General features: G+C 35.8%; 1 protein-coding gene across 6 annotated transcripts in view; it reads left to right on the forward strand.

Moving 5' to 3' along the window:
* The window catches only part of PRMT3 (protein arginine methyltransferase 3), a 135546-nt gene that overhangs the window by 15829 nt on the left and 106532 nt on the right, over positions 1-13185 (forward strand). For all 6 annotated transcript variants that reach the window (XR_011440282.1, XR_011440283.1, XR_011440284.1 and 3 more), the window contains 2 exon segments: positions 1143-1208; positions 9782-9903. Coding sequence is in view for 2 of the 6 variants with exons in the window: in XM_014741502.3 (XP_014596988.2) it covers positions 1143-1208; positions 9782-9903 (188 nt within the window). In the remaining 4 variants the exon portion in view is untranslated.

A 13185-nucleotide genomic window follows, 5' to 3' on the forward strand; every position in this document is an offset into this window, starting at 1 on the left:
TAAAAATTCAGTTATTAAATTGAAGCTCTGCTATGTCCAAGGCACCGTGTTTGGTGTACTCTGGATTTCCTTGCACCAGGGTGAGCCTGTGAGCAGAAGCAGGTGGACGTATAGAAGGAGCTGGGTGAGGGGCTGAAGCTGAGCCGGGCAGCAGTGCGTGGACTAGAGCAGAACTTGGCATGCTGGTGGTTAAGTTGGAGCAGAGTGACTGCCTCCTTGACTGAGGTGCACCCTTTGTAGGTTTTGTTATGTCAGCAGAAATCACTGGTTGTAGTGTAAGAAGAATATAAAAATGGTTAAAATGTAGGAAATGGTTTTTTTTTAAGACAGCTTTAAAATTAATTAGTTAATAATATGTGTAAATTTATTTAAACATTAGATTCTTTTAGGAATTTTTAAAATAACTTTCAAGGAAAGATTTAACAAGCCTGATTTAAAATTTTGTTTGTAAAGCATTTAAAAATAATTTTGTTAGCCTGGAATTAATTATGGAATTCCCCCTTTTTAGATCCAGGAATTAAGTAAAACAACTTGCCTTTTAATTTAAGACCTCCTTTATAAAAATATTTTTTTAAATCCCAGCATTGGCATAAAAATTTTTTGAGGGATATGGATTGTATAAATTTTGATCTTGTAGCATTTGGTGTAACTGCTTTCTTCCCACCTAGTGGGAAAACCAGAACCGGCATTCCTGGTCGGAGAGACTTTATCGTACTCAATTTACTCGCCGGGCAGCAGAGCCCCTTGCTGCTCGATTTGCTGTCAGTGTCTGTCTCAGCTGAGGTGATTTAAAGGGAATCAGCTCAGTTCATGAACCAGCATAAATGTTAGCATTCACTGCCCGCCTCGGTCCCAGGTCACGTGAGGCTGCAGGTGTGGAAGTCTTGTAATGGGGCTGCGGGCCTCAAATGATGTAGGCTTATAGGCTCTTAAGCATCATCTCCTACTACAGGCATTTCTACGAACAAAACAGGATTATAAGTCAGATAGGTGCTGATCAGTGACTTTCTTAGAAAAACCATACTCAGTTTAGCTTCATTTTGCGTATGTAACTATAACTTAGACATTTATCTATTTTGTTTTTTTCTCTCATATTTTAACATAGCTGTACTAAACACAGTGTTTTTCTCTGTCCACCCTAGGACAAAGTACGAACAGAAAGTTACCGAGATTTCATATACCAAAACCCACACATCTTCAAAGACAAGGTGAGTAGCATGGGGTATAGAATGATACATTTCAGTTGTGCATCATGTCCATCTTGGGCAGTAGCGGTGCTCTCTTGGGTCGTCATTGATAGCAGATGATTTAATGTCCTCTGGCTTTATTTCGTGGGAGACTTTTATGATGCTGTTCTGTGGTGCTGAGTGCTGATAACAGAAATGCTGGGTGGTGCTGTCATTCCATATGCTCTTTCTTTACATTGAGGTTCATTAATTACAGTGACATAGTTTAGTTAAGCTTGGCTTATCCAGATAATTTTCTTTAAATCATATGTTTGGTTTGCTGTGATTCCTCTGAATTTCACATGTATCAGATAAGCCCCACACCAAAGCACACTGTTTTTTTTTTTTTAGATTTTATTTTTTTCCTTTTTCTCCCCAAAGCCCCCCGGTACATAGTTGTATACTCGTAGTTGTGGGTCCTTCTAGTTGTGGCATGTGGGATGCCGCCTCAGCATGGTGTGATGAGCAGTGCCATGTCCGTGCCCAGGATTCAAACCGACGAAACACTGGGCCGCCTGCAGCGGAGCGTGCAAACTCAACCACTCGGCCACGGGGCTGGCCCCAAAGCACACTTTTAATTATTATTCTAGTTTCTGTTATTAGTTAAAACTTAATAATTTTAAGATGATACTGATAGGGTCAAATACTGTAAGGTTAAATTTATTTTATGTACTTTCTTTTAAGACTTCATTTATTTTAACCCCTTTATGAGACACTTTGTGTTTTACCATTAGTCTTAATACTGCCTCAGGTGGTTTCAGAGATGATCTTTCACACTGTGTGTGTGTGTGTGTGTGTGTTTGAAATTTATGTTGTTTTTCCTCCCTTGTGAATTTTTTTTTATTTTTTTTCTTTACTTCCTCCTCCATTTTCTCTCTACATTAGCGTGGTTCCTTAAAAGTTCAGGTTTTCTGTTTGTTCCTCACTAGAAATTAGTCCACTAATTTGGTCAAGAATATTATCATCTCTGCCACTTACATACCTTTGCTTGGGAATTTTCCCCTACTCTTTCCACTTAAAGAACATGTATATTGATAGCTTATCATGTTTTTAATACCCCTTTCACTTCCATTTTATTTATTTTTTTATTTTGAGGAAGATTAGCCCTGAGCTAACATCTGCTGCCAATCCTCCTCTTTTTGCTGAGGAAGACTGGCCCTGAACTCACATCCATGCCCATCTTCCTCTACTTTATATGTGGGACACCTGCTACAGCATGGCTTGCCAGGTGGTGCGTAGGTCCACACGTGGGATCTGAGCCCACGGACCGAGGGCTGCTGAAGTGGAACGTGCGGACTTGACCGTTGTGCCGTCGGGCCAGCCCCCTCACCTCCGTTTTGAAAGATTCTTCTCTAATTTTATTTCATGGGCTTCACGTGATATTGCAGCAGTGACTATTTTAAAAAATCCGTTTTCCTGATTTTTGTATTGTTTGGAATTTAATAAAGATTGCCTTTTCGTTTTCCACATCTGCTTCCTAAGAGCATGTTTCACTTGTAACTTAGCTGACCCAGACACTTGGAGTTTATGTGGAGCTCTGCTGTCTTTTGGCTCGAGCATTACCCGTCATGAAAGGTTTATGATGGTGTGTTTCTTTGTTTTTGCTGATTCCCACTATAGACAGATAGATGATTTCATTTTTAAAATCTTAGTTTTTGTCAGTTCTTTGTACTTAGCTCTTTTGTATGCTTTTTATATGTTGTTGCAGCAGAGACTAATGATTTTTTTATGGTTAGGTTTTATATTTGCACACAAGTGCTGGAAACAATTTATTTAATATGTGTGTCTAGAAAACAGCTTTATTTCCAGTGAAGCAAGTGTGTTACTATTAAAAAGTTTGCTTTACGTTTGTAATTCGATTATGCTCATATTTTTATTTTTTCCTTAATATGTTGCATAGAAAGTAAGCACGTGCTGCTCTTGGAATCGCTAGTCCTGCCTTGATTCTTAGGAACCAGCTGTATAATAATTTTAGGCAAGTAATTAATCTCTTTGGGCCTCATCTGTAAAACGATTTTTTAAACCCTTCTTGTTTTAAAATTTTATGACTTTTGTTGTTATAAAAGCACCGTCATTGCCTTTCTTTGAGTCATCTTTTCCAAATACTTTTTGATATGAATATCATAAGAATTTGTCAGGTGAAAGTAAGTTACAAGTTTCTTTTCAATGTGCTCCAGAATAGACTTTTGTCTTATAATACATAAGAAAATACTGAAAAGGCACTTAGTAATCATAAGATTAAACATTGAGAAATTATTTACAGTCATGTGCTGCCTAACATTTCAGTCAGCGACAGACCACGTATCGGATGGTGGTCCCATAAGACTGTAATTATGAATATGTCTGTGTGTATGGAGTACATCTTACTGGGTTCATGGACCTGAACACAGTCACTTTCTGTTTCTAATTTTTTATCTGTGACAGTATTGTAGAAATGCTGTATGTATTATACATTTTCAGACAAAATACATGACCGTGGAAAACATATCATGTTTATTTTATGTTCTGTTTACTCCTCTTACTGACGAGATTAAATTTACCAGAGTCAGAAAAGGGCTTAGTAGTAAATTGGGAGTGTTTTTCCTTGGTAGTTTGCCCAAGATCTTTTCATTTAATGTATTAATGTATAATTAGTTTCGCTTGGCATTTATGGTTTCTCAAAAATACATAGTCATGCATCGCTTAACGACAAGGATATGTTCTGAGAGATGCGTCCTTAGATTTTATTGTTGTGTGAACATCATAGAGTGCATTTACACAAACCTGGATGGTATGGCCTACTGTACACCTAGGCCACATGATACTAATCTTATGGGACCACCGTCGTATATGCGGTCTGTGGTTGATTGAAACGTTGTGTGGCACATGACTACTGTAATGTAAAATACATGTATCAATTTTTAACTCTGTAAGCACAGTCAAGGTATAATTTTCTGTAATTAGTAATATTTACTCTAGAGCTTTCATATTTTTAAATGATTTGGGATACTTTATTATACTATGGCTGCAGATTTAGAAAATATATTACCATATATTTAAATAGCATTTGATAGTTTATCGATTACTTTCAAACATGTCTCGTTGTGACTGTGCAATACACCTAGAACTAGGCAGGGCCAGTATTCATTTCCATTTTACACGTGAGGAAACTTGAAACCAATAGGTTAATTGACTTGCCCTAAAACGGGCAACTGAAAAAAAGAAATCTGAGGGTTTTTGCTCCTAGTCCGGTGCTCTTAACCCTGTGCCACTACTCTTTGAACACCATTATGTTAAAATAGAATGAGTAAGTAATTAGGGTGGGGTCCATTAGTTACATTTTAATTCACACTCTTTTTCATGTATAGGTCATGTGATTTCTGTGTCCCATGACAGAATATGTTCATGAAATTATTGAAATATAGTTCTTCTAACAAATGTATGAAATAACGTGTTTTTCTAAGTTTTATCGTCATTGTTTTTGTTTGCTTTATCTCCCTTAGGTAGACAAGCTTCATATCACAACACTAACTTCTGTATTTTATTATGTAGTGCATTGTAGAGATTTATTTTTGAAAAGGTACTTAAACTTAAAATGTGTTTCTTTTCCTTTCCTTCCTTTCTCCCTCTATCCATCCCTTCCTGCCTCCTTTCCTTCATTCCTTTCTTATGTTTCAATTCACAAGGCTCCTGTGGAGGCCATATGGTTTCTCAGATTTAATTTAACTTTGCGTGGCATTTAATCATGTTATTACCCACTCATAATTAACTTGTATTTGTAGTCCATTGAAGAACTTCACAGTTAGGCACTTTCTTTATGCTTTTGATTGTTATGTACAGTTAAAATTGATTCAATTTTTCTTTCTTTCTTTGTGTGCTTTTTTTTTTTTAGAAAAAGTGAATCAAATTCCTTCATTATTTTGTAAAATAATGTTAGTTTATTCAGTTATCATTTCTACCTCTTCTATCAAGTTTTAGTTTATTTGCCCAGTTACCTAATTCTGAGTTAGATGTAATAAATAATTAACATACAATTAAAAATATAGTTTAAATATGGGCTTTAGAAGCAGGTTGACCTGTGTTTGAATGCTAGCTTTGCAAATGAACAGCTGTATGGTCCTGCATCTGTTACTTTCCCTCTGAAGCTCACTTTCCTCATTGGCAAAATGAGGAGTAAATAAGAATTATATATATTTGCATATGTATTTAAAATATGTGTGTGTGTGTATATGTATAGTCTTACGAAAGAACACATACTCTAATTGGAGTATATGATACATATCCTTCTATACTTATCTTTCTTCACTCAGCAATTTCCTTACAGATAATTTCTTATTAACATTCTTTTAATGGCTCATGTATCCAATGTAAGAATGTCCATAAGTTGATTGTTGTCGATAAGTTAGATCAATGCTGCATATAAAAATGTAAAATGTTAAAAACCTTTTTATATATGTGAGAGTACAATAATAAGATAAATTCCTAGCATTGGGCTCCCTGGGTCAAAAAGGCTGTACCCTGCATGGTGTTAGTGCTGCCAGCTTGTCTTTTCATAAACTGTGTGTGAGCGTGGATATTCCCAAACACCATTGCCGAAGCGCTGTGTGATTCCACACTGACCTTTATAATTTCTTAGTTTTGCGAATATCTCATTTCAGTGAAAGTTTCTGGGAGCTTATCACTTAGTGTTATGTTGTATATATTTTTCCATTTTATTATCATTCTATGCCATATAATATTTCAAATTGATGTACTCTAACCATAATGTAAACATATATGCTATGCACTATAGTATTGCCTTGCTGTTCTAGTTAATACCTTTTATTTGTAACTTTAAAAAAATATTTTAAGAGCCAGCCCTGATGGCCTAGTGATTAAAGTTTGGCAGTTGCTGCTTCTGTGGCCTGGGTTCGCTTCCCAGTCATGGAGCCACACCACCTCTCTGTCACCTGCCATGCTGTGGTGGTGGCTCACATAGAAAAACTAGAATGACTTACAACTAGGATATACAACCAGGTACTGGGGCTTTGGGGAACAGGAACAAAAAAGATGAGGATTGGCAACAGGTGTTGGCTCAGAGCAAATGTTTCCCTGCAAAAAAAAAATTAATTTTGTTTGTAGTGATGTTGTATAGCTTGCATCTTAAAATTCTTCACTTTCTTGTGTGTGAGAGTAGTGATGTTAAAATGTGCTGACTCACTCAAACAGGCCACATGTGCGGGAACAGTCACATTCTCCCTTTGAAACCATATGGGCCTCGTCCTTCTTGGAGGGGCAGAGAATAGGAGACAGGGCAGTAGCCTTTGACAGCTTTACATCTTCAGTGGAAATGAGGCTGCTTAGGTTTTCTCTCTTCTGGAGACAGTCCTGGTAAATTATATTTTCAAGATCTAATGAAAGGAAGGACTCCACTTAAAATAGTAAACAACACAGAAGATAAAATGCATAGGAACAAACTTAACTAATAATGTGCAGGACTTAGATGAAAAAGATTTTTTAAAAAACAACTCCTGAAGAACATAACAGATGATTTAAACAAATTGAAAGTCATATCATGTTCTTGGATAAGAAAACTCAAAATAAAATTGTCCATTTTCCCTAAATTAATTTATAGTTTTCGTTCTATCCCCATAAAAATGCTAAGACTTTTTAAAAAATCTAGACAAGCTGATCCTCTTGTTCTTATGGAAAAATAAACCTACAAAATTATCCAGAAATGTTGTGAAAAAATTTTGCAGTGAGGATGGACCAGCCTTACTAGATATTAAAATATTCTGTAAAGCGTCTATAATTAGAATAATTACTGGCACATGATTATATAGATTAATGGAGCAGAATATAAATCCGGAAATAGACTAAACTACACAAAAAAATTTTAGTGAATGTTAAAGGTCCCTGTCTTAGTCCATTCGGGTTGCTGTGACAAAAATACCATACATTGAGTGGCTTATAAACAACAGAAATTTCTTTCTGACAGTTCTAGAGTCTGGAAAGTTCAAGATCAAGGCACTGGCTGATTTGGTGAGGGCCTGCTTCGTGGTTCATAGACTTGCCTTCTTGCTGTTTCTTCACGTGGTGGAGGAGAGCAAGGGCTCCCTCTGGAACCTCTTTTGTAAGAGTACTAACCCCATTCATGAGGGCAGGCCTCATGACCTCATCACCTCCCACAGGCCCCAGTTTCTAATGTGATCACCTTGGGGATTAGGATTTCAGAATCTGAATTCCGGGGGACACAAGCATTGAGACCATAGCAGTCACGTATCAAATCAGTGGGGGAAACACAGACTATTTAATAATGTGTTGGGACAGTTTGTTAGCCATCTGAACAGAAGTAAAGTTGGAACCATCCCTGTTAGTGTATACCATGATAAAGCAAGCTATATTAATGAAACCATAAGTGTACTAGAAGGAAATGTATGAGGATGAAAGAGAATGAGATAGGGAAGAATAGGGAAAGTCAATCTAATTATGATCGAAAACCAGAAAAGATTGATGAGTTTGACTGTATATAAAGAATTTCTGCGTAGCAAAAATCACTGTAGGCAGATTCAAAAGATGAAAATACCTGCTGAGAGACAGCATTACAAGTCATATTATAGAGGTCTCATCTCCTTAACTTAGAAAGAACTCCTGTAAGATTTCATAAGAAAAATTTGATTAGATATTTAATAAGAAAACGACCAAACAACTCAGTGGAAAAATGGAGAAAGGCTGTAAGTTGACAGTTCACATAAAAGGAACTACAGGTGGCTCCACAACATAGGGAGTGATGCTAAACCTTAGGTTAATGGAAATGCATGTTAAAATTAGACCAACATATATTATTTTGTACTTGCCAGATTGAAAGAAATCCGAAAGTTTGATTATATGTTTTATGGGCTAGTCTCACTATGAGGAAATTGAATCTTACACATTGCTGATTAGAGTCTTTGTGAGTAGGATTGCTCCATGGAGGATAATTTGGTTATGTCTAGCAGAGTTATAAATAAGTATATTCTTTCTGACTCAGTGTTTTCACTTCTAGGAATATATTCTCTAGATTTACTCATGTACGAAAAGGGTGAGATATGAAGTTATTTACAGCCTTGATTGTCATAGTAAAATTTCAGAAGCTACCTAAATGTTCATCGATAGAGAACTGGATCAGTAGCTTATGGTACAGCCATAATATGGAATCCTAGACGGCTACATAAGAGAATTTCCGTAAACTGATACAGGAAGATCTCTAAATTATATTGTTAAATTAAAAAGCAATATGTATCACAGTGGGCATAATATGCTTCCATTTGTGTGAAAAGGAGAAGGAAAACATATTGTATTGCATTTTATAGGCATAAAAATTTTCTTGAAGGATAAGAAATATACTTTTTGATGTTTAAACTGTGTGAATATATTACCTAGGAAAAAGTTAAATTATTTTTGAACAATGTAGTAGATTCTTAATTCTAGTTCTGTTTTTCTTACAGTAGCTTCTCATTGCTCAGAATAAAATCCAAAGGCTCTCTGATCTGGCGCCTGCTTAATCCTGACATCACCTCCAGGCAGCCTCTTTCTCACCCAGTGCAGCCCCAGTGGCCTTCTTGCTTTGCCTGGAATCTTAGATTCTTGTTTATTCTTTGTCTCCCCAACAAGATTGTAAGCTCCAGGGACTTGGTCTTGTTTGTTGCTGTACCCCATCACCATGATCAATGCCTGCTCAGGGAATGCTTATAGTAGAAGAGAACTGAAATAATTTCATATTTGGGGACAAGTCTGTAGCATTTTAGGCCATTGATAATGGAAGATTTGAGGCACTACAGTTTTTAGTAATTTCACAAAGTAGTGTACCTCTGAGTGTTTTACTTAATGTGTTTCCTTGGTAATTTGGTTTTGTTTTTTTTACTGTGAACTGAGTAGGTTTCACTATTAATATTCTGAGAACCATAGGAAATTCTTGACTTAGAAATAATTGCTCCCTACCTGTCCCCAATGTCATCTTAAACTTTGGTTTTTTTTATTACTTCCCCAATGGTAATGAGTATCATTTTTACAACTTAAATTCTCAAGTTGCTGGATTCTAGAAGCGAACTTGTTTTTATTATACTTGTATTGTTAAGATGAGTTGAATATTTAATTTTGGAAGTGGAGGGGGATATGACAATATTCTGCATCCATGACTCCTTTATAACCATTTTTTAATTGTGCTGCTTAGGTTAATTCTGGCCACTCAAACTTGAGACAGTTTATTTCTATTAAAATTTAGAATTACTCAGCCTAAATTAGAGCATGCAGTAGGGAAATTAAAAACAGAGAATACTTCCCTGTTAAGAAATCTGTGGAAATTGCTTATTTCATATAAAACATCTCTTAAATTTACATTCTTGCACCTGATTGCAGCAGACTATGACCGAATATGCTGTTATGAATTTAAAACAACCCGTAGTATATCTTCAGTTTCCCGAAATAGAAATTATTACCATATTTGATCACTAGTTTTAAAATTTTGTGATTTATTCCTAACCAGAAATACCATAATATATGGCTGGAATTTAAAATGTTAGACCTTTTCGATAACATCTGTTTTTTTGTTACACCAGGTAGTTTTGGATGTTGGTTGTGGAACTGGAATTCTCTCTATGTTTGCTGCTAAAGCTGGGGCCAAGAAGGTTCTTGGAGTTGATCAATCCGAAATACTCTACCAGGCAATGGATATCATAAGGTAGATGCATGTTAAGACTCGATTTCAGATTATTTTTAAATTTGATGGTTACCAGGTTTTCTTGTCTTTAACAGCTGTCTAATGCACACTCAGGACATTTGTCTTTTAATAAAAATTCATTCTGGAATAATAAGATTTTAAGTTGAATTGAACTAGACATGTTTGAGCTGTGAATAATCTTTTCACAGTTCTCATTGATGGGAACTGTTTTTATATACCTTTCTGTCTTTCCAGATATGGCTATAAATAGGCATTATAATATAAAATTAGAAATAATTGACATAAAAGCTAATATTGTTGGGGGACTCTACAAAACTAAATATTTGTGTCAGTAATATTTCTTTTAGCAAATAGCAGTTAGACTAAAGACTAAGGGTTGTCTGTCTTTTTCTTTTTTGACACTAGCCCTTGTGCCTCCTTCAAATTAAGATAAGTAAATTCCAGAACAGTTACAAACAAGGCAGAGTGGATTTACTTTGTCTCCTAAAACTTAGTTTTTTTCCCTAAAAATATCTCCTCTCTTTAAGGAGTTAAGTTACTTAGGTTCATCGATGGATGATTGATTTTACGATGGCTTATGTCCTAAAAGAGGGCCTTTATTCGAACTACAGTTGATAGAACTAGATTTCTTTAGCCATGTACTTAACAAAAGCACCTTACATTTGGAACTTAGGAGTAATTTCTAGAATAAATAATTAATAGGCTTCTCAACAATTCTTTTTTTTCCCAACTTTATTGAGATACAGTTGACACATAACTTCGTCTAAGTTTAAGGTGTACAGCGTGTTGCTTTGATATAGTTGCATACTGCAAAATGATTACCACTGTTGCCTTGGCTGATGCCTTCATTGCGTCACATAACTACTGTTTCTTTTTTGTGGTGAGAACATTTAAGATCTACTCTCTTAGGAACTTTCAGGTGTATAATTATTATTAGCTGTAATCACCGTCTTGTATGTTAGATCCCCAATGATTCTTAAATGGTCCTCCTGTGGATACTTAGGCTCTGTTCTTAAAATTGATTAATGTTAGGGGCTGGCCCCGTGGCCGAGTGGTTAAGTTCGCACGCTCCGCTGCAGGCGGCCCAGTGTTTCGTTGGTTCAAATCCTGGGCGCGGACATGGCGCAGCTCATCAAACCACGCTGAGGCAGCGTCCCACATGCCACAACTAGAAGGACCCACAACGAAGAATATACAACTATGTACTGGGGGGCTTTGGGGAGAAAAAGGAAAAAAATAGGATCTTTAAAAATAAAAAAAATTAATTAATATTGGTCTTTTCTGATTAGTATACAATTTAAATAGAATCATGTAAAGTGTTTACAGTTTTAGATTTTATTGTATTACATAGAAGTGTAATGTTGAGGTTAAGAGCACAAGGTTTTTGGGTTAGGCTTGGGTTTAAGTCCTTGCTCTACCGTGTATCAGTTGTTTGAACTTGAGTTAAATTATGTCCAACTTCTTTGAGACCTCAGTTGTTTCACTGTCAGAGTGAAAATAATAATGACTGCCTCAGATGGTTATGAGTAGGATAAATGAGTTACAAGTAAGAAATGCATGTAAATCTCTTTGGTATATTTCCTGGCATGTATTAAGTATTCAAAAGTTAATTACTGTTATTATTGACAAGTATCACATTAATGTTTGTTAAAAAATTACATATACCTTGCTTAGATTTTTCATAGATAGTGGTTTGCTTATGATTTTCCTGTTGGAGAACATCCATAATCTAGTAAAGTTGTTGCCTAGTTCTTACGATATCATTAGGTACAATATCATCATTTTTGGGGTTCCATAAGGAGCATCCTTGCTTGTACATTGTCATCCAAACGAATGTGAGAACTGTTGCAAAGAACAGATTGTTTTAGAAGAATTATCAAAAATTTATTGTTGATAGTAAGATTATGGTAAGATATTTCTATTAGAAGTTCTAATCTTATGAAAGATCATGTCCATTTATGTATTAATTTGTCATTTTTGATTTCTACGCAGCTAGACTAGATGTGCTCTCATTTTAATTTCTTTGTGGAAGAAAAGGAAAAGGACAGTGGTAACACTCATTTTATTTTGTGTTGTTGTGTTTCTTTTTATTTCACAGAAGTCCTGATTCCCAGTGGCTTTTTAGAAATATGTTTATACAATGATTATGTTCAAATTCATTGTGTATAAAATTTAATGCTGGAGTGCATGGAACTTTTGCATGAGTACATTTATTGAAACTGACTTAGCACTAAATTTTAGGTACTTTGATTTAAACATAAAATTGCTAACATTGATTTAATACTTTCTCTTGCATTTCCTTTGAGGTCGGTAATTACAGTATATTGTTATCCTTATTTTAGAGATTAAGAATTTGAGGCACAGAGATTAAGTAACTCTCCTTATTTGTAGTGGAGCCAGGATTAGATGCCAGGCAGCCTAGCTCCACAGTCCTTCCTCACAGCCCATTTACTCTGCTGTGTCTCCATTTAACTACTTAGAGGCCAGGAATTGGTTGCATTCAGTAGTTTGCTTTACTTAGAACCCAGAGGTTGAAAAGCAAGCCTTTTTGTTCAGGATAAGTTTTATTTTGGTTAAGCCAACATTGTACTGCTTCTTCAGAAATGTTCTCCTTTGCCTTTTTAATTGTGAAAAGATAGCTATTTCCATAGTGTTCATATGCATCTCCTCCTTGTCTTCCATTCGGAAATTGAAATTTACACTGGGATGAAATAACCTCCGTTCTTCTGTTTGTGAATCTGTCTGTAAAAGAATATGTAGGGAACAGTTCATCGTTCATTTCCCCACAGTTTTCTGCCTCCTCCTTCTACCAGTTGAGGAAGCAACATAGAGCATACTTCTCTCCGCATCTGGAGTCACATGACTTGTTTTCTCATTTTGGCTTTTTGACTGATTAGCTTTATAATAATGGTGGTTTACTTAAGTTCTTTAGCCCTGGTTTCTTCGTTTATAAAATGAGGTGGATGGTAGTATCTGTCTCATGAGATTGTTGTAAGGATGAAATCCGTTGTGGTGCTCTGTGAAGTGGCTGGCGTGTAACTGCTCACTAGATGTTAGCAGTAATTACAGTCATATTAATTGGTGGTGGTAGTGGTAGCTTTGGCTTGACACCAAATAATACTTTATATTTGTTTGGTTATTTTTCTAAAGTGATCATTTACTGCAGCTATCCCTTCAAAATATGATGACTCTCTTTTCTGCATTCTTTGTATTTCACGGTCTCTATTTTCTCACACCATAAAACTTCAAACTTTAGCCCCTTTTATTCTGTACTCACGCTCC

The sequence above is a fragment of the Equus caballus genome, chromosome 7, assembly GCF_041296265.1.
Source record: "Equus caballus isolate H_3958 breed thoroughbred chromosome 7, TB-T2T, whole genome shotgun sequence".
Taxonomy (NCBI): Eukaryota; Metazoa; Chordata; class Mammalia; order Perissodactyla; family Equidae; genus Equus; species Equus caballus.